At 43.8% G+C, this 19,349-nt stretch overlaps 1 protein-coding gene across 1 annotated transcript in view; it reads right to left on the bottom strand.

The window, feature by feature from the left end:
- Positions 1 to 1,343: 1,343 nt before the first annotated feature.
- kcnh5b (potassium voltage-gated channel, subfamily H (eag-related), member 5b) overlaps positions 1,344 to 19,349 on the bottom strand; it is a 98,830-nt gene continuing 80,824 nt past the window's right edge. The window contains exon 11 of the mRNA XM_014190142.3: positions 1,344 to 6,270. Within this exon, the coding sequence (XP_014045617.1) occupies positions 5,299 to 6,270 (972 nt within the window). The 3' untranslated portion in view covers positions 1,344 to 5,298. The remainder of the gene's footprint in view (positions 6,271 to 19,349) is intronic.

Genomic DNA, 19,349 nt, shown 5'->3' with positions numbered 1-19,349 from the left:
AATATTTATATATAGAGTAGATCAATAAAATCTTGGTCTCTTTCAATACATTTGCATGCAGTCAACTGCATAATATACAGGCAAGAAGTAAATAGAGTCAGGGGCGCAACTTTCACTGGTGACATGACCCCCACATTCTGAAATGGCATTTTTGTCCCCCCCTCAGTTTTACCATTGCACTGTGACACTAAAAGCGGCATCGGTGTGCTTTAGGACCACGTGGACGCCTCAGAGTGGTCGGGTAGGCTGTTTGGCGGGTTCAGCCGGCTGGATTTAGGCGCATGCGGACAACAAAGACCATGTGGACGGCAAAGCTTCTGAAAGGCATGGTGCTGCTGTCTGTAGCTGCTGTCTCTGTGTGTTGCGATTTTTCTCCAAGTCGTAAAAGCAAGCAGAGGAGAAACTGGCTACTCTTTATTTGACTGATGTAGCTGGCAAGGTAACTGCTGTTTGACTTATATTACCAGTGCTGAGCTAGTAGTGTAACTAACCTGTAACGTTAGCTACAGTAATATTTAATTCCCTCTCGACTGAAGTTCTGTCTGAAGAGAATAAACTAGCTAGTAGCTACCACAGCCAGTTCAGCTCTAGTCTCTAGCTATCTGTCAGGTTGCTATATCTAACAGCTGTTATGTGTATGTATTGTTTTGTAGCCTTTTTGTCCCGTTTCAACAGAAATAAATGAACTTTGCTAGTTTTCTTCTAACGTTGGCTAACGTGGGCTACTTATGCCTCAATCACACTAGACCTGAATCAAATGATGAAACCAGCGGCCAAACGACTGAAAACTGATATTCTGATGTTTTTTGACAGCGCAATGTGAGTTTTTATTAGACTCAGTATAGCAATGTAACATTATTGATCTATCAGTTTTTCGAGCTAATTCCCTACTTTTCACACTGACATGGTATAAACAGCACTACAGGCTACACTGTCATGGTGCACAGTCAGTACACAATACTATGCTCATCATGTTTTAGCAGGATCAGACAGCCAGGGAAGACAAGTCTACAGAGCTCAGATGAATTTTGCAGTATATTATAACAATCAATGAATGGACACAAAATTCCATCTGAGTTCATGGGTAGGCTTCAGTCTGGGATCTGGGAATAATGATAATTTTAATTTTTGAACTATTCTTGGATAATCTCATGAATAAATGTACACCAAGGTAATTCTTTGTCATGCCTCATCTTAGCAGGATCAGGTGATGACAGGGGTCTCAGCAGGGTCAGCTAGCCAGGGAAGTCCAGTCTGTGATGGCACTCATGTGAACTTTTGCAGATACAACACTTTATTCTCTCTGTGCAGCAAAACACTGGACAATCCAGAAGCTTCAAAGATTTAAACTATTTTAAGGCAGTCTGACAAACCTTAAGTTTATTTCCAAACTGTATCAAAGTTTGATAGAGGCTTTTCCTGATGACACAAAACAAAACTGTGGGGGAGACCTGGGAAACACTATTGATGATGATGAATGGATACAGATATGTTTGAATGCCCAGTCATGTTCGTATAATCTCAGACATAAATTCATGCCGTTTAAGACCATCCATAGAACCTACTTTAAGCCAGTGAAACTGAATATCATGCACTCAGAAATGTCATTCCGCTGCTGAAGGTGGAAAACACAAAAGGGGACATATTTGTTATGTTATGGTCTTGTGAAGGCTGGCTGAATTCTGTCAGAGAATGTTATTTTATCTCAGCATGTCTACAGATTCACCCGTATCCCTGTTTTTGTTTGCTTGGAAATGTTGATATTGGAGAATGTTATCAGAAGAAACTGTGAAACTCAGCTAAGAAATGCATTGCCATTAATTGGAAGGTCGGTTATCCTCCCACAATGTCACAATGGATGGCAGAAATGTCAAGTTATGTATCACTATATTTGATTTCTTACAAGATTAAGTGTATACTGTGCAACTTTCATAAAGTCTGGGTGTCTTATATGAAATACTGTATGACAAAAGGGGTCTGTATTGAAAACATGAGATTTTTTTGGGTCCAGCAGAAGCAAATAGATTATGGCACACGAGACACCTGTCTGATTTGCGCCTGTCTCAGTGGACTAATCCATTGAGGAGGCCGCAGGGATTACACGGTCCAACAATATGGGGATTGTGGCTCAGATGCACAAGGCACGTCTTTCTCCAGAATGCATTCTCTCCCGCCCTTTCGTGGATATTCAATGTTTCAAAACTTTATTGTGTGCATTGTTTGCTGTGTCTCTCAATTCCCCATTATACATTTGAATTCGGAAGTTTACATACACTTAGGTTGGAGTCATTAAAACTAGTTTTTCAACCACTCCACAAATTTCTTGTTAACAAACTATAGTTTTGGCTAGTCGGTTAGGACATCTACTTTGTGGATGACACAAGTAATTGTTCCAACAATTGTTTACAGACAGATTATTTCCCTTATAATTCACTGTATCACAATTCCAGTGGGTCAGAAGTTTACATACACTAAGTTGACTGTGCCTTTAAACAGCTTGGAAAATTCCAGAAAATTATGTCATGGCTTTAGAAGCTTCGGAAAAGCTAATTGACATCATTTGAATCAATTGGAGGTGTACCTGTGGATGTATTTCAAGGCCTACCTTCAAACTCAGTGCCTCTTTGCTTGACATCATGGGCAAATCTAAAGAAATCAGCCAAGACCTCAGGAAAAAAAATGGTGACCTCCACAAGTCTGGTTCATCATTGGGAGCAATTTCCAATTGCCTGAAGGTACCACGTTCATCTGTACAAACAATAGTACACAACTATAAACACCATGGGACCACGCAGCCGTCATACCGCTCAGGAAGGAGACACGTTCTGTCTCCTAGAGATGAACGTACTTTGGTGAGAAAGTGCAAATCATTCCCAGAACAACAGTAAAGGACCTTGTGAAGATACTGGAGGAAACAGGTACAAAAGTATCTATATCCACAGTAAAACGAGTCCTAGATCGACATAACCACCATAAAAAAGCCAGACTATGGTTTGCAACTGCACATGGGGACAAAGATTGTACTTTTTGAGTCCTCTGGTCTGATGAAACAAAAATAGAACTGTTTGGCCATAATGACCATCGTTATGTTTGGAGGAAAAAGTTAAAGCTTGGTCGCAAATGGGTCTTCCAAATGGACAATGACCCCAAGCATACTTCCAAAGTTGTGGCAAAATGACTTAAGGACAACAAAGTCAAGGTGTTGGAGTGGCCATCACAAAGCCCTGACCTAAATCCTATAGAAAAGTTGTGGGCAGAAATGAAAAAAGCATGTGCAAGCAAGGAGGCCTACAAACCTGACTCAGTTACACCAGCTCTGTCAGGAGGAACGGACCAAAATTCACCCAACTGTGGAAGGCTTGTGGAAGGCTACCCAAAACATTTGTCCAAAGTTAAACAATTTTAAGGCAATGCTACCAAATACAAATTGAGTGTATGTAAACTTCTGACCCACTGGGAATGTGATGAAAGAAATAAAAGCTGAAATAAATCACTCTCTCTACTATTATTCTGACATTTCACATTCTTAAAATAAAGTGGTGATCCTAACTGACCTAAGACAGGGAATTTTTATTAGGATTAAATGTCAGGAATTGTGAAAAACTGAGTTGAAATGTATTTGGCTAAGGTGTATGTAAACTTCAGACTTCAACTGTATATATCACCAGTAGTAGCCTACATGTACCATTAATTCCTAATCTGCAATGTTTGTTTGGTTACAGTAATTTCTGTTAATGCATTCAATATATTATTACAGTTATTTACCATTGTCGGGTTTGGGCATGTGTTTTGTAGAACTCACAACCTATGCTACATTTGTGAGAAACAATTTTTGTTTATTTCATTCCATTTATGAGTGTTGTCCATTTATTGGTCATCTTTTGTTTGAAATGCTCCTGTCAATGTTAAGTAAGGACACACACCTGATTACGCATAAAGAAGTAGGACTAGTCTACCTGGCCTGCGCGCAAATGTAGGTCTATAAATGCGCCCACTTGGGGATGTCTGATAGTATTTCTGATTGTCTTAATTCACCACCACTAATGAGCTGTGGGGATTCTCAAAGTAATTTTTCTTCACCTCAAACAGCAAGTAAACAAAGTCTGTTTTTAGAATCAACTGATAATGACAATAGTTCCTCTAAGTATTTCAACAATATTTCCAGCTCTCTCCCTTTCGATATCCACTCAGCATGAAAAGGAAAAATGTAATGCTCTGGTCCAGTGGAAACATAAAAAAATTACTTCTTATCCCTTGCACAAATAGCCTACAGCTGTGTCTGTCCCGAGCTCACTGGTGCAGGAAACTCTAAGGGGACAGAATATTTTATACAATGTTTCAAGTTTGCTAGCGCGAGTTTCGGGCGACCCAGTTGATAGACAGGCCATGTGTAGCCAATGTGATTTATAGGATATTTATTTTTATCAGGATATTTTCTACCTACAGGCTGCAATGTTTTTGTGTGTTGGCTTTAAATAGGTAATTTTTACATAGTTGGCAATAAAAGTTACTTTTAGATTTGTATCATTTTCATTTAGATTTAGATAGACTGTAGATTAACCACAGACAAAGATTTTGAGATGCAAAGCCTATTATAAATTAAATTAAACTGTTCCTCGAAAATGTGCATATAAAAATCATAACAGTCACGCAGATTGGTAGAAATGGTATCATAAACTTGCAATTCAAATGGAAAAGGTTGCCGACCGCTGGTGTAGCCTATTACCAGCAACTTCAGGAGCATAAAGGGAGAATCTGCGAAGGCCAGCAGCAGCGAGTGGGGAAAATATTTTTTTCTTCTGGTTAGGCTATCTTGATCTCTGGCTCCCTGTTGAGTCATTTGTGTGTCGTAATTATTTAATCAAACAGCGTGCTCAAAGTATCAGACAATTTCAGTACTTATAGCCTAGTTGATTTATTAGAACACAGAGTCTATATGCGTAAAAATACATGTTTAAAAATGTCAACCAATTGATTGGTTGGAATAAAAGACTACTCTTGATCGACCAATATTTGTTTGTTGTTGTCGGGAACAGCCCTAGTAGAAATGCAGGAAATTAGCTTTAGATGCCCCCAAAAATTCTGAAGGACTCCCAGACCCACTCCCAGGTTATGTCTCCCCCACTTCTAAAACCAAAGTTGCGCCCCTGAATAGACTGTTAGTTTCTTTGGCAAGCCAGAATCCAGCTGGACATGCATAGAGAAATATTTACAATCAAGAAAGGTCTCGTGAAGGACATGAGTTAAAAGTTTGTGTGCAAATGTTAAGGTACGTCGAACAGTGGTGTTATGTCCTCTTCAGATGTGCCCGTCATCGTCCACCAAGTCAGGGGAAACGGGTCTGGAGACAGTGAAGATGTCCTGACGTTTGGTTTTGGTTTTGGGGGTGGCGGCCAGAGGTAGAGACGGCCTCCTCTTCTCTGTAGAGGTCAGCAGTTTGAAGATCTGAGCCACCTGTTTCTCCAGGGCCCCCAGCCGGCCACCCAGAGTCTGGAGGTCCCCCCGGAGCTCCAGACGGGTCTCCTGCAGCGCAGCCTGCAGGGCCTGCTCTGGGATGGGGCCGAACGGGTGTGGCAGGGGGGCCTCCCCGGCCCTGTCTATACGCAGCTCACTCTTAGTGATGCCGCTGTCACAGGAGTCTGTCTTATGGAGGCGGTTGTCCTCGCCCTCTCCTCCTCTGAGCCCCGCCTCCTGACCCCTGCCCTTCTGAGATAGCATCTCCACAGAAACGGCTTTAGCTACATTGTTCAGTCCCTCCTTCCTGACCACGGGAGGTGGGGCAGCCACGTTTTTGAGGCGCCCCCAGCCCCTGGCAGCAGGAGGCTTTACCAGAGCAGGGCTGCTGCTCACCTTGAGCCGGACTGGAGGCGGCTCCCCCATGGCAGGACTAGACTGCATGGGCGTGACCTGGGACACTGTGAGCACACTGCTGCTGCAGCCCGTAGGGGGAGCCCCGTTCTGGAGCCCCTGCAGGGAGGAGTGGGGCCCGGGCCGCTGGATGTTGAGGGGCAGGGAGTGCTGCAGGCTGGAGTGGGACAGCTGCAGGCTGTGGGGGATGGGATGCAGGTGGTGCTCCACTTGGAGCTGGTTCTTCTCCAGGTCCAGCTGGGAGGACGCCCCCTGATTCCTCTGCAGCTCCTTCTGCTGCTTGAACTTCTGGAAGAGCTTCCTGACCGGATGGTCCTGGGGGATGGTCAGCTGAACCTCGTTCTTCTGACGCTGGCGCTCCTCCTCCTCCTTCTTCACGTCACTGATCTTACGAAAAATTACCTGCAGAGTACAAAAAACGGAAGAGTAATTTCAAATTTGTATACATTATTTATGAATGAAAAGTAATACATTATTCTGTTAATGTATACAGTGCATTTGGAAAGTATTCAGACCCCTTGACTTTTTCCACATTTTGTTACAGCCTTATTCTAAAATGTATTAAATAAATAGTTTTCCTCATCAATCTACACACAATACCCCATAATGACAAAGCGAAAACAGGTTATTTGAAATTTTATTGGAGTCCACCTGTGGTAAATTCAATTGATTGGACATGATTTGGAAAGCCACACACATTGTGTCGAGGCACAGATCTGGGGAAGGGTACGAAAATAATTCTGCAGCATTTAAGGTCCCCAAGAACAGAGTGACCTCCATCATTCTTAAATGGAAGAAGTTTGGAACCACCAAGACTCTTCCTAGAGTTGGCCGCCCGGCCAAACTAGTCAGGATCGAGGGAAAGATGAACGGAGCAAAGTACAGCGAGATTCTTGATGAAAACCTGCTCCAGAGCACTCAGGACCTCAGACTGGGCTGAAGGTTCACAGGACAATGACCCTAAGCACACAGCCAAGACAACGCAGGAGTGGCTTCGGGACAAGTCTCTGAATGTCCTTGAATGGCCCAGCCAGAGCCTCGACTTGAACCTGATCAAACATCTCTTGAGAGACCTGAAAATAGCTGTGCAGCGATGCTCCCCATCCAACCTGACAGAGCTTGAGAGGATCTGCAGAGAAGAATGGAAAAACTCCCCAAATACAGATGTGTCAAACTTGTAGCGTCATACCCCTGAGTGGGCTCCCGAGTGGCGCAGCGGTCTAAGGCACTGTATCTCAGTGCTAGAGGCATCACTACAGACCCTGGTTCAATTCCAGGCTGTATCACAACCGGCCGTGATTGGGACTCCCATTGGGCAGTGCACAATTGGCCCAGCGTCGTTAGGGTTTGGCCAGTGTAGGCCATCATTGTAAATAAGAATTTGTTCTTAACTGACTTGCCTAGTTAAATAAAGGTTAAATAAAATAAAAAAATACCCAAGAAGACTCAAGGCTTAAATCGCTGCCAAAGGTGCTTCAACAAAGTACTGAGTAAAGGGTCAGAATACTTATGTAAATTTGATCGTTTTTTTTCTTTATACATTTGTGATAATGTCTAAAAACCTGTTTTTGCTTTGTTATTATTGGGTAATGTGTGTAGATTGATGAGGGGAAAAAACTATTTAATCAAATTTAGAACATGGCTGTAACGTAAGAAAATATGGAAAAAGTCAGTCTGAATACTTTCCGAATGCTCTGTATATGACTCTGAAAACAACAAAGGAACCAGAGAGATTTATATGCAAACTGATAAAGAGCACCTGTCTGTCTGCCTATCTGGCTATCCATTCATCACGTGTCCCATTGACAGCGCAGTGCAGTCAAGTCTGGTTTTAGAAGGGATCTCTATGAAAATATCCATCTGCACTCCTGACTGTGCCTCACTCTATTATTCAACCTGCTTTGCCTGGCGCCGCCAATCTGCTCTCCTCTCCTGGCGCTTAGATACTAATTAAATTGGGAATGACAGGGACCTCAGCCAGCCAGTAGACTGAAGTATTATTCTTGGTAAAAAATAATAATGGTCCCTCTGCAGCTGACAGTCCAGGCATGTGGCTCTTCAGCATGGCCGGAATATATTATTATATTATTCCCTCACATTCTTTCTCTCAGCCTTGTCAGGACATGTCCCCTCCTCGCTGTACCCGGCACCTCTGTTTGAAGTGGCTGCGTAATGTCACTTAATGTCATTGTATCAAGCCCCCTGCTGAGTCAGTGGGCTAGTGTAGGGACAAGGAAGGGGAAAGAAAGGACTTGTCAATCACATCACCTGCAGATAGTCTGTACTGTGGGCTTAATTGGGAGGCAGTGACTATTCATTACAAGACAACTAAAGCTTTTTCTGAAATGGAGTCTACATTTATGTGATGAGTCAGTGTCTTGGTTCATCCAGTGCAGGGACAGAAATATTGTGTTGATTTTTCTACACAAGACAATAGTGTTTCCCACTTATTTTAATTACAGCATAACAGGTTAGCTTTTCTCTCTGTCAAACAGAGATTCTCTAGACACCATGACTTGGGCAGCTTGAGTAGGTGGGTAGATTTGAATAAAGTTAAGGGGGGAAAAAGGTCTCAACTTTGATTGACAGGTTAAGTGCTATACCGATTTGCATGGACCTCTTGAGTGAGAGGCAATTAGGCTTGGAAAAGAAACAAGGTTGCATGGTAGTATGGTTGGCATCCTTGGAATGCTAAAACTCAAGACATGCTTTGACCACATGGCTCTCAGACAAGAGGCTTGACTTATTTTCATTATTCAACCTAATTTCTCTGACCCAATTATTCTCTCCATCTGTCTGTTATGGAACGTTATACTTTATTTTACATCCATATGGTAGAGCAGGACAAATGACAAACCATTGCTATGAATAGGGATGAATGGCCTATTCATTACGGTTTACCGAGGAGTTCTCTTCACAATATCTGACCAGATTACAGTCCTTCTGCCTGAGTTATTCTCAGATACAGCAGCTTTCCACCTTTGTGGGAACTCAAGTCATATCATTCAAACATAAAATCGGGGATATCAGTTAAGGGAACGATAAGTTAATGATATCAGGAATACACAAGCATTATTTGTCGAAACATATTTGGGAGACAAAATGGATGTGCATTTAGGCATCGTCCCCTCCAAGTTCATCCTGCCTTCCTCTGAGAGAGAGGCTTTGAGCTCCTAGAGAGACAGGACAATATGCAGATATCGTAATGTGTATGGTAATGGAGAGGAGAATTAGCGGTGTAGCCGGAAGGGGAGCAGCTATGAGCTCACCCCACAAGACGGTACAGAACATAAAATAGGCAACAAACATAAAACAACAAGAAACACTGACACAGACACAAACAGACATTCATTATTCAGATGAAAAGAGGGCCTGGAGTACTTAAAAACATTTTTAGAGAGGGGCAGTAAGGGTGAGTTGATAATTGAAGACTGAAAACAGACCGACTACACCTGTTCTACACTACAGAGACTTATCGCAGCAACAAAAAAAAACTAACTTCCACAAACATATTTGATTTATTTAGCCTTTATTTAACTAGGTAGGTAATTAAGAAAACATTCTCTTTTACAATTACAACCTGACCAAGATGGAGAAAATACAAACACACCAGGATGACCTGATTCTCTCAGCTCTAATACGTTTGTTAATACAAAATCCAATCTTTTCTAACCCCATTAGAAGTTTTTATTTTTTAAACAAGAAGAACAGCTGCCACTGAAATCTCTAAAATATGTAAAGAAAGAAAGAAGAAGAAATATAACTTAGAAATACACAGCCCCTTGCTGCCTATTCTAGAATATTCTATTCTAAACTCTAAGAATTTATAAATAAGCCAGAATGCCTGGCATTCAAAGAACATAATATACTCTATACAGTATATGTATATCAACAAAAACCATTTTTCTTGCAGACAGTTCGGCAGACTGAGGGAAAAGTTATTCCATGCAGCCATCATTGCCATCGTAGGCTCTATTTTGTGGAGCAGACTTCAAAGCTCGTTGAAAAAAAACAGATATATAATGAATTTCAAATCAAATAAACTCTTACCTCTGGTTCAAAGTAGAAATAAAAATAGTACAAACAATCCTATGTTTACACAGTGGATGAAGTAATATTTTGGCCAGAGGGGGAGAAAAGGGTTCAAGATCGTTATGAACCCGCTCACTACAAGGGTTGTGTTTGAGTCTTGCATTTGAACTGTCTTTTCTTCTCTGAGGCTCCGTTGTAACAATCTACCTCTGGCTCAAGAGAAAGGAGTGATGGAGAGAGAGTGCTAGAAACAGAAGTGGGTAGAAAAAGAGAGAGAGGGGAAGGGGACAGAAAAGAAATCTGAGAAACAACGATTGTAGTCTTATCTCCAAAACTCAATATCAAATAGGGCCCATGAGGAATTGGTTTGCCTTGTACTGAGGGCCATGATTAACTCTCTCTCTCTCTCTCTCCTCTCTCTCTCTCTCCTCTCTCTCTCTCTCTCTCTCTCTCTCTCTCTCTCTCTCTCTCTCTCTCTCTCTCTCTCTCTCTCTCTCTCTCTCTCTCTCACTCTCTCTCTCTCTCTCTCTCTCTCTCTCTCCTCTCTCTCTCTCTCTCTCTCTCTCTCTCTCTCTCTCTCTCTCTCTCTCTCTCTCTCTCTCTCTCTCTCTCTCTACTCTCTCTCTCTCTCTCTCCTCTCTCTCTCTCTCTTCTCTCTCTCTCTCTCTCCTCTCTCTCTCTCTCTCTCTCTCTCTCTCTCTCTCTCTCCTCTCTCTCTCTCTCTCTCTCTCTCTCTCTACCTGATATCTTCATTTATTAATGATAGTGCACTGGGAATTGTCCAGTCAGGCTCATTCCTTGTTGCGGTCTTGGTAAGCCTGATAAACGTGTTAGGCTACAGTGTGCAGCACTGTGCCAATGACAAACAAGCCTGTTAGAAAGGTAGTGTACCACTGACGTCATAGTGTTGTGGTGGCAACGTGTGACCTATCAAAACCTGCCTCCATGCAGTATTGTAGGAAAACACTGTAGGATGTGCTGCCAATTACTGAGATGCGTGCTGCTGAGCTATGTCACATTGTCACAAGTCACTCCTCTCCCCACGACTCATTATGACAGAGATGATAATCAAAAGCCTAGTTAATTTCTCCTCTTTCAGGTGCTGAGGGTAAAAATGCATCTACATCAGCAGTGCTCCAGTGGCAGAGCCAAGCCTAGTCAGCACACTGACTGAAAAAGGTCCAAGCACTTAAATATACAGCTGCCAGCATGCAGACCTTCTACTAATATATAATTATGGCAAAGCACTCAGAGTAATAAAACATGATATAACTGCATGTGAAACACTTCTCCAAGTACCCCCCCCCCCCCCCCCCCCCATTTCAAAAACGTCCCAAGCCTGCAGGAGAATGCAGGGCCAGGGAGTGGGAGGTACTGTAATTGTGTAATTCCTGGGAGGAGATATTGGTCAGGGAAGCTAATCCTGGTAGCTGGATGGTCTGGGAGTGTGTAGGTGGTCTCATCTCTCCTCTTGATTAGATTTAGCGTTATATTACTGAGTTATAATTTATCCCAGTAAGCTAGAGAGTGGATGTTCCTGGAGCATGGGGTATGTGATAGATACTCTGTTGGCTCTCTAACAATACTCGCACAATCACAGAATCAGAATGAACACAGGATCCAAACTGTACCCCTGACTCCCGCACCACATGCCAACCCTTCGGTTCAAACTCATAATGAAAATGTATTGCTGACTTGGATGTGAGGCTGAAATCCCACATTCATATATTGAAGAGGGATAGATGATGCAGAGCTGTGAAGGCACAGTCAGAACTCCAGACCAAACTCTGTCATTCTGTCACGTTTTCCTGGAATATGAGGAGAGATGCTTGTCCATTTCTCCATACCGCCTTCTCTCTGTCTCTGGGCAGCCCCATCACACAGGCCCTGGGAGTGGGGGCAGGAGAGAAAGGGAGAGAAAGGGACTTGTACTCCCCCTCTGGGAAGCGTCTCTGTAGGCGAATGGATGACACATCACTGCTCCCTAGGTGATCCAGCCTGTCATCCTCCTCCCACTCCGGTCACAAATATACATGCCAGGGGAGGGGGGAGGGCCACACACAAGCACACACGTATACGAGGAAGCACACACACACACACACTGGAAAGCACATGTACGCACATGCATGGAGACACACACGCACATGTGCACACACGCCTTAAGGAGAGTCATAACGGAGGCTAGGAGATATTGCAATAGGAGCTCAATCTAGACTTGTGTGGAGAAGAATCATCTTAAAAAGCACAGAGTGGATTAGAGAGCAGTACATGGAGTGTCCATGGCCGCTTGAACATTTCAAAGTGTCTATGTTTTTCTGTTCTGATGTAGAGACTGCAGAGATAATCTACCCTGTCCCTCTTAATGCAGCTCTCTAGCTCTGGCTTCTTCTTCTCCACATAAAAAAAGTGGGTCAATTTTCTTCTTAAGTTCAGCAATTCATTATTTACCAGACAGAACAGAGAAAATGAGACTCTGCATGGGTGACTTCCTCATCTCCCCTCCTCCATCTCCCCTGATCACTGCACTGCCTTCCACACACACCTGCTCTTCTCTTGCTGAAATCAGGAAAACACTTACAACAAATCACCATTCTGGACTTCAGCCTGGACTTCACTTTTCTGTATTAAACTCCCTACCCCACCACACACACACACACACACACACACACACACACACACACACACACACACACACACACACCACACACACACACACACACACACACACACACACACACACACACACACACACACACACACACCACACCTCCATAGTCACAGTGATTCCTCATGAAACCCAGACAAAAAAATACCATGATTTTGGGGATTGTCACAAAATGTCATCCATAGAATAGTTCTTTGGCGGAAGGATTGTTGACATATATTTAACATTTGTATCTAAAAGCATAACTGAGAAATAATTTGGCATATTTATGACCTTTTGGCATGACCAAGGCCTCCTTTAAAACTCCATAGTGTTTATCTGTGAAGGTGCTACAAAGCAGACTGTGGTGTCATATGAAGCTTTAACACTTGCTCTGTAATATGTGTAGTATTTAGTATTTCTTTTACATTCATTTATGAATATTGACAAATATACTGCTAAAAAAAATAAAGGGAACGCTTAAACAACACATCCTAGATCTGAATGAAAGAAATAATCTTATTAAATACTTTTTTCTTTACATAGTTGAATGCGCTGACAACAAAATCACACAAAAATAATCAATGGAAATCCAATTTATCAACCCATGGAGGTCTGGATTTGGAGTCACACTCAAAATTAAAGTGGAAAACCACACTACAGCCTGATCCAACTTTGATGTAATGTCCTTAAAACAAGTCAAAATGAGGCTCAGTAGTGTGTGTGGCCTCCACGTGCCTGTATGACCTCCCTACAATGCCTGGGCATGCTCCTGATGAGGTGGCGGATGGTCTCCTGAGGGCTCTCCTCCCAGACCTGGACTAAAGCATCCGCCAACTCTTGGACAGTCTGTGGTGCAACGTGGCGTTGGTGGATGGAGCGAGACATGATGTCCCAGATGTGCTCAATTGGATTCAGGTCTGGGGAACGGGCGGGCCAGTCCATAGGATCAATGCCTTCCTCTTGCAGGAACTGCTGACACACTCAAGCCACATGATGTCAAGCATTGTCTTGCATTAGGAGGAACCCAGGGCCAACTGCACCAGCATATGGTCTCACAAGGGGTCTGAGGATCTCATCTCGGTACCTAATGGCAGTCAGGCTACCTCTGGCGAGCACATGGAGGGCTGTGCGGCCCCCCAAAGAAATGCCACCCCACACCATGACTGACCCACCGCCAAACCAGTCATGCTGGAGGATGTTGCAGGCAGCAGAACGTTCTCCACAGCGTCTCCAGAGTCTGTCGCGTCTGTCACGTGCTCAGTGTGAACCTGCTTTCATCTGTGAAGAGCACAGGGCGCCAGTGGCGAATTTGCCAATCTTGGTGTACTCTGGCAAATGCCAAACGTCCTGCACGCTGTTGGGCTGTAAGCACAACCCCCACCTGTGGACGTCGGGCCCTCATATCACCCTCATGGAGTCTGTTTCTGACCGTTTGAGCAGACACATGCACATTTGTGGCCTGCTGGAGGTCATTTTGCAGGGCTCTGGCAGTGCTTCTCCTGCTTCTACCTTGCACAAAGGCGGAGGTAGCGGACCTGCTGCTGGGTTGTTGCCCTCCTACGGCCTCCTCCACGTCTCCTGATGTACTGGCCTGTCTCCTGGTAGCGCCTCCATGCTCTGGACACTACGCTGACAGACACAGCAAACCTTCTTGCCACAGCTCGCATTGATGTGCCATCCTGGATGAGCTGCACTACCTGAGCCACTTGTGTGGGTTGTAGACTCCGTCTCATGCTACCACTAGAGTGAAAGCACCGCCAGCATTCAAAAGTGACCAAAACATCAGCCAGGAAGCATAGGAACTGAGAAGTGGTCTGTGGTCCCCACCTGCAGAACCACTCCTTTATTGGGGGTGTCTTGCTAATTGCCTATAATTTCCACCTGTTGTCTATTCCATTTGCACAACAGCATGTGAAATTTATTGTCAATCAGTGTTGCTTCCTAAGTGGACAGTTTGATTTCACAGAAGTGTGATTGACTTGGAGTTACATTGTGTTGTTTAAGTGTTCCCTTTATTTTTTTGAGCAGTGTATAAACATGAATATTGAAAATATACCATTTATGATTTGGCACATTTTTCGGTAACACTTTATTTGGATAGTCCACCTGTAGATGCTCTACAGACTATCTGTAACATTTCAACAAGCGATCTCCTAACCCTAACCTTACCCTAACACTTATTCTAAAACTTATCCTAGCCCTTACCGTAACCCTAGCAAGCAGCTGCTTTACAACAGATAGTCAGTTGCTTATCAACAGATAATTGTTGATAGCATGTAGTGCATCTGCAGATGGGCTATCCAAAAAAAGTGTGACCAATTTTTCAATATATTGTTGAACAAAATATACTCTATGGCAGCTATTCCCAAACTGGGGTAATGCCGTCAGAGGTACGCCAAATAAAAATGTGATTCACATTTTCAAACAGTCCATTTCGATTTTCCAATGGGGCTATACATTTGGGTGATGTCTCACAACCCTTTGTTAAGGTTAGAGTTAGGGCTAGGGTAAAGGATAAGTAGACTCGTTGCACTGCCAAAAATAAATTAAACCATCTAGTGTTCAGCGAAATAACAACACAATGTCAAATACAGGTAGCCTAGTCAAATAATTAACATCCAATCACATTAACCGTTACTCTCTCGCGGGAATTCCCCTAACGGTCCGTATGTAGCCAAACGTAGCTGCTGCTCATTCCGTTTGCTCGAAAATTGATAAATGGTTAAAAAAAAAGTAAGACCCGCGTCCATAGAGACACCTACCATCTCTACTGGTAGTACTGCTACTACCAGCAGTACTACACCTGCACCTGTCGACGACACAAGTTGTTCTGCTTCCACGAGCACATCCAATACTAGCATCAGTAATTCTACATTGTTGCTAGCCCAGCTAGGATGGACACTGAAAAAAAGCAAACAGGAAACCGCTCACCCACTCCTAGTGACCAGAGACTTTAATGCAGGGAAACTTAAATCAGTTCTTCCTCATTTCTATCAACATGTTAAATGTGCAACCAGAAGAAAAAAAATTCTAGATCACCTGTACTCCACACACAGAGATGCGTACAAAGCTCTCCTTCGCCCTCCATTTGGTAAATCCGACCACAATTCAATTCTCCTGATTCCTGCTTACAAGCAAAAATTAAAGCAGGAAGCAACAGTGACTCGGTCTATAAAAAAGTGGTCAGGTGAAACAGATGCTAAACTACCGGTCTGTTTTGCTATCACAGACTAGAAAATGTTCCGGGATTCTTCCGATGGCATTGAGGAGTACACCACATCAGTCACTGGCTTTATCAATAAGTGCATCGAGGACGTCGTCCCCACAGTGACTGTACGTACATACCCCAACCAGAAACCATGGATTACAGGCAACATTCACACTGAGCTAAAGGTTAGAGCTGCCGCTTTCAAGGTGCGGGACTCTAACCCGGAAGCTTATAAGAAATCCTGCTATGCCCTCCGAAGAACCATCAAACAGGCAAAGCGTCAATACAGGGCTAAGATTGAATCATACTACACCGGCTCCGACGCTCGTCTTATGTGGCAGGCCTTGCAAACTATTACAGACTACAAAGGGAAGCCCAGGCGCGAGCTGCCCAGTGACATGAGCCTACCAGATGAGCTAAATCACTTCTATGCTCGCTTCGAGGCAAGCAACACTGAGGCATGCATGAGAGCATCAGCTGTTCCGGACGACTGTGTGATCACACTCTCCATAGCCGATATGAGTAAGACCTTTAAACAGGTCAACATTCACAAAGCTGTGGGGCCAGACGGATTACCAGGATGTGAGCTCCGGGCATGTTCTGACCAACTGGAAGGTGTCTTCACTGACATTTTCAACATGTCCCTGATTGAGTCTGTAATACCAACATGTTTCAAGCAGACCACCATAGTCTCTGTGCCCAAGAACACGAAGGCAACCTGCCTAAATGACTACAGACCTGTAGCACTCACGTCCGTAGCCATGAAGTGCTTTGAAAGGCTGGTAATAGCTCACATCAACACCATTATCCCAGAAACCCTAGACCCACTCCAATTTGCATACCGCCCAAACAGATCCACAGATGATGCAGTCTCTATTGCACTCCACACTGCCCTTTCCCACCTGGACAAAAGAAACACCTACATGAGAATGCTATTCATTGACTACAGCTCAGCGTTCAACATCATAGTACCCTCAAAGCTCATCACTAAGCTAAGGATCCTGGGACTAAACACCTCCCTCTACAACTGGATCCTAGACTTCCTGACGGGCTGCCCCCAGGTGGTGAGGGTAGGTAGCAACACATCTGCCACGCTGATCCTCAACACTGGAGCCCCTCAGGGGTGCGTGCTCAGTCCCCTCCTGTACTCCCTGTTCACCCACGACTGCATGGCCAGTTACGACTCCAACACCATCATTAAGTTTGCAGACGACACAACAGTGGTAGGCCTGATCACCGACAACGACGAGCCAGCCTATAGGGAGGAGGTCAGAGACCTGGCCGGGTGGTGCCAGAATAACAACCTATCCCTCAACATGAATAAGGAGATGATTGTGGACTACCTGAAAAGGAGGACCGAGCACGCTCCCATTCTCATCGACGGGGCTGTAGTGGAGCAGGTTGAGAGCTTCAAATTCTTTGGTGTCCACATCACCAACAAACTAGAATGGTCCAAACACACCAAGACAGTTGTGAAGAGGGCACGACAAAGTCTATTCCCCCTCAGGAAACTAAAAAGATTTGTCATGGGTCCTCAGATCCTCAAAAGGTTCTACAGCTGCAACATCGAGAGCATCCTGACTGGTTGCATCACTGCCTGGTACGGCAATTGCTCGGCCTCCGACCGCAAGGCACTACAGAGGGTAGTGCGTACGGCCCAGTACATCACTGGGGCTAAGCTGCCTGCCATCCTGGACCTCTACACCAGGCGGTGTCAAAGGAAGGCCCTAAAAATTGTCAAATATCCCAGCCACCCCAGTCATAGACTGTTCTCTCTACTACCGCATGGCAAGCGGTACTGGAGTGCCAAGTCTAGGACAAAAAGGCTTCTCAACAGTTTTCACACCTAAGCCATAAGACTCCTGTACAGGTAATCAAATGGCTACCCGGACTATTTGCATTGTGTGCCCACCCCAACCCCTCTTTTACGCTACTGCTACTCTCTGTTTATCATATATGCATAGTCACTTTAACCATATCTACATGTACATACTACCTCAATCAGCCCAACTAACCGGTGCCTGAATATAGCCTTGCTACTGTATATAGCCTCGCTACTGATATTTTTCACTGTCTTTTTTACTGTTGCTTTTATTTCTTTACTTACCTATTGTTCACCTAATACCTTTTTGGCACTGTTGGTTAGAGCCGGTAAGTAAGCATTTCACTGTTGTATTCGGCGCACGTGACAAATAAACTTTGATTTGATTTGAGTTGTGAATCTGATGCAGCTGAAGAGCTACTGCCCCCTTACCCGGTAAAGCACCAAACAACAGACAGGGACGTTGGACCATCGAAGAGGCACAAATATGATGAGGACTACATTGATTTGGGCTTCACTTATATTGGGAGTAGTGCCTTTCCTCAGCCACAGTGTGTCATTGAAACCTTCATTCTTGCGCAAACATTTAGAAACAAAACATGCCAATTTGAAAAATAAGCCACAGGAGTTTTTTGAGTGAGAATTAAGACGAGTTTCGAGTAGTAACACATGTATAAAAGCAACAGATACCATTAATAAGAAGGGGCTAGAAGTGTCTTATATGGTGAGCTACCGAGTGGCTAGGACAGGCAAGCCCCATACTATTGTGGAGGACTTAATTCTTCCTGCTGCCGCAGATATGGCTGGGACAATGCTGGGGGAAAAGGCCAAAAAACTATACAGACAATGTCTTCATCAAACAACACTGTTTCACGACGCATCAGTGACATGGCAGGAAATGTTTTGGAACAATTACTGCGTCGCATACAAGCCAGTGAATTCTAGGTGTTACAGCTGGATGAGTCGAAAACCGCAGGTCAGACTTGGCGGGCTGGCACAGCTCCTGGTACATGTCCATTACGTTTATGGGGGTTAATTAAGGAAGATTTCCTCTTCTGCAATATTGACATATTCTTCTGGGAAATGTTATTTAATCAGAAGCCACTGCCAGATTTCTGGATAGCGCTGCGCTCAGAGTATCATGCCTTGGTAAATTGCGTTAACACACTGATTCCCTTTGCAACCATGTACCTATTTGAGAGTGGATTCTCGGTCCTCACTAGCATGAAAACTAAATACAGGCACAGACTGTGTGTGGAAAATGATTTAAGACCGACTCTCTCCAATACAACCCAACACTGCAGAGTTATGTGCATCCTTTCAAGCACATCCTTCACATTAACCTGTGGTGAGTTATTCACAGTTTAATGAGCAAATAAGGTTTTATATGTAAGATGGCTAAATAAAGAGCAAAATGATTGATTATTATTATATTATTATTTGTGCCCTGGTCCTATAAGAGCTCTTTGTCACTTCCCACGAGCCGGGTTGTGACAAAAACTCACACTCATTCTTATGTTAAGTAAATGTATCGTATTGTGTGTGTGTGTGTGTGTGGCAGGCTTACAATGATGGCAAAAAACAACATTTGAGAGTGTGCTGACCCTTGTGCTGGAGGGAGTATGCAGCTGGAAGCTGAATGTTTGAAGGGGCTATGAAAAGTTTGAGAGTGGGATCTCTGCTACTTTTAGTGGTATTTGTAAGCATTACCAACTGAGTGAATATGAAAATTGATAAAAAATGGTCACCATCTGCTGGTGATTTGGAGGATG

The sequence above is a fragment of the Salmo salar genome, chromosome 01, assembly GCF_965601325.2.
Source record: "Salmo salar chromosome 01, fSalSal1, whole genome shotgun sequence".
NCBI classification, from domain to species: domain Eukaryota; kingdom Metazoa; phylum Chordata; class Actinopteri; order Salmoniformes; family Salmonidae; genus Salmo; species Salmo salar.
Note: the sequence above shows the minus strand (reverse complement) of the source record. Positions and strands in the feature narration are given on the sequence as shown.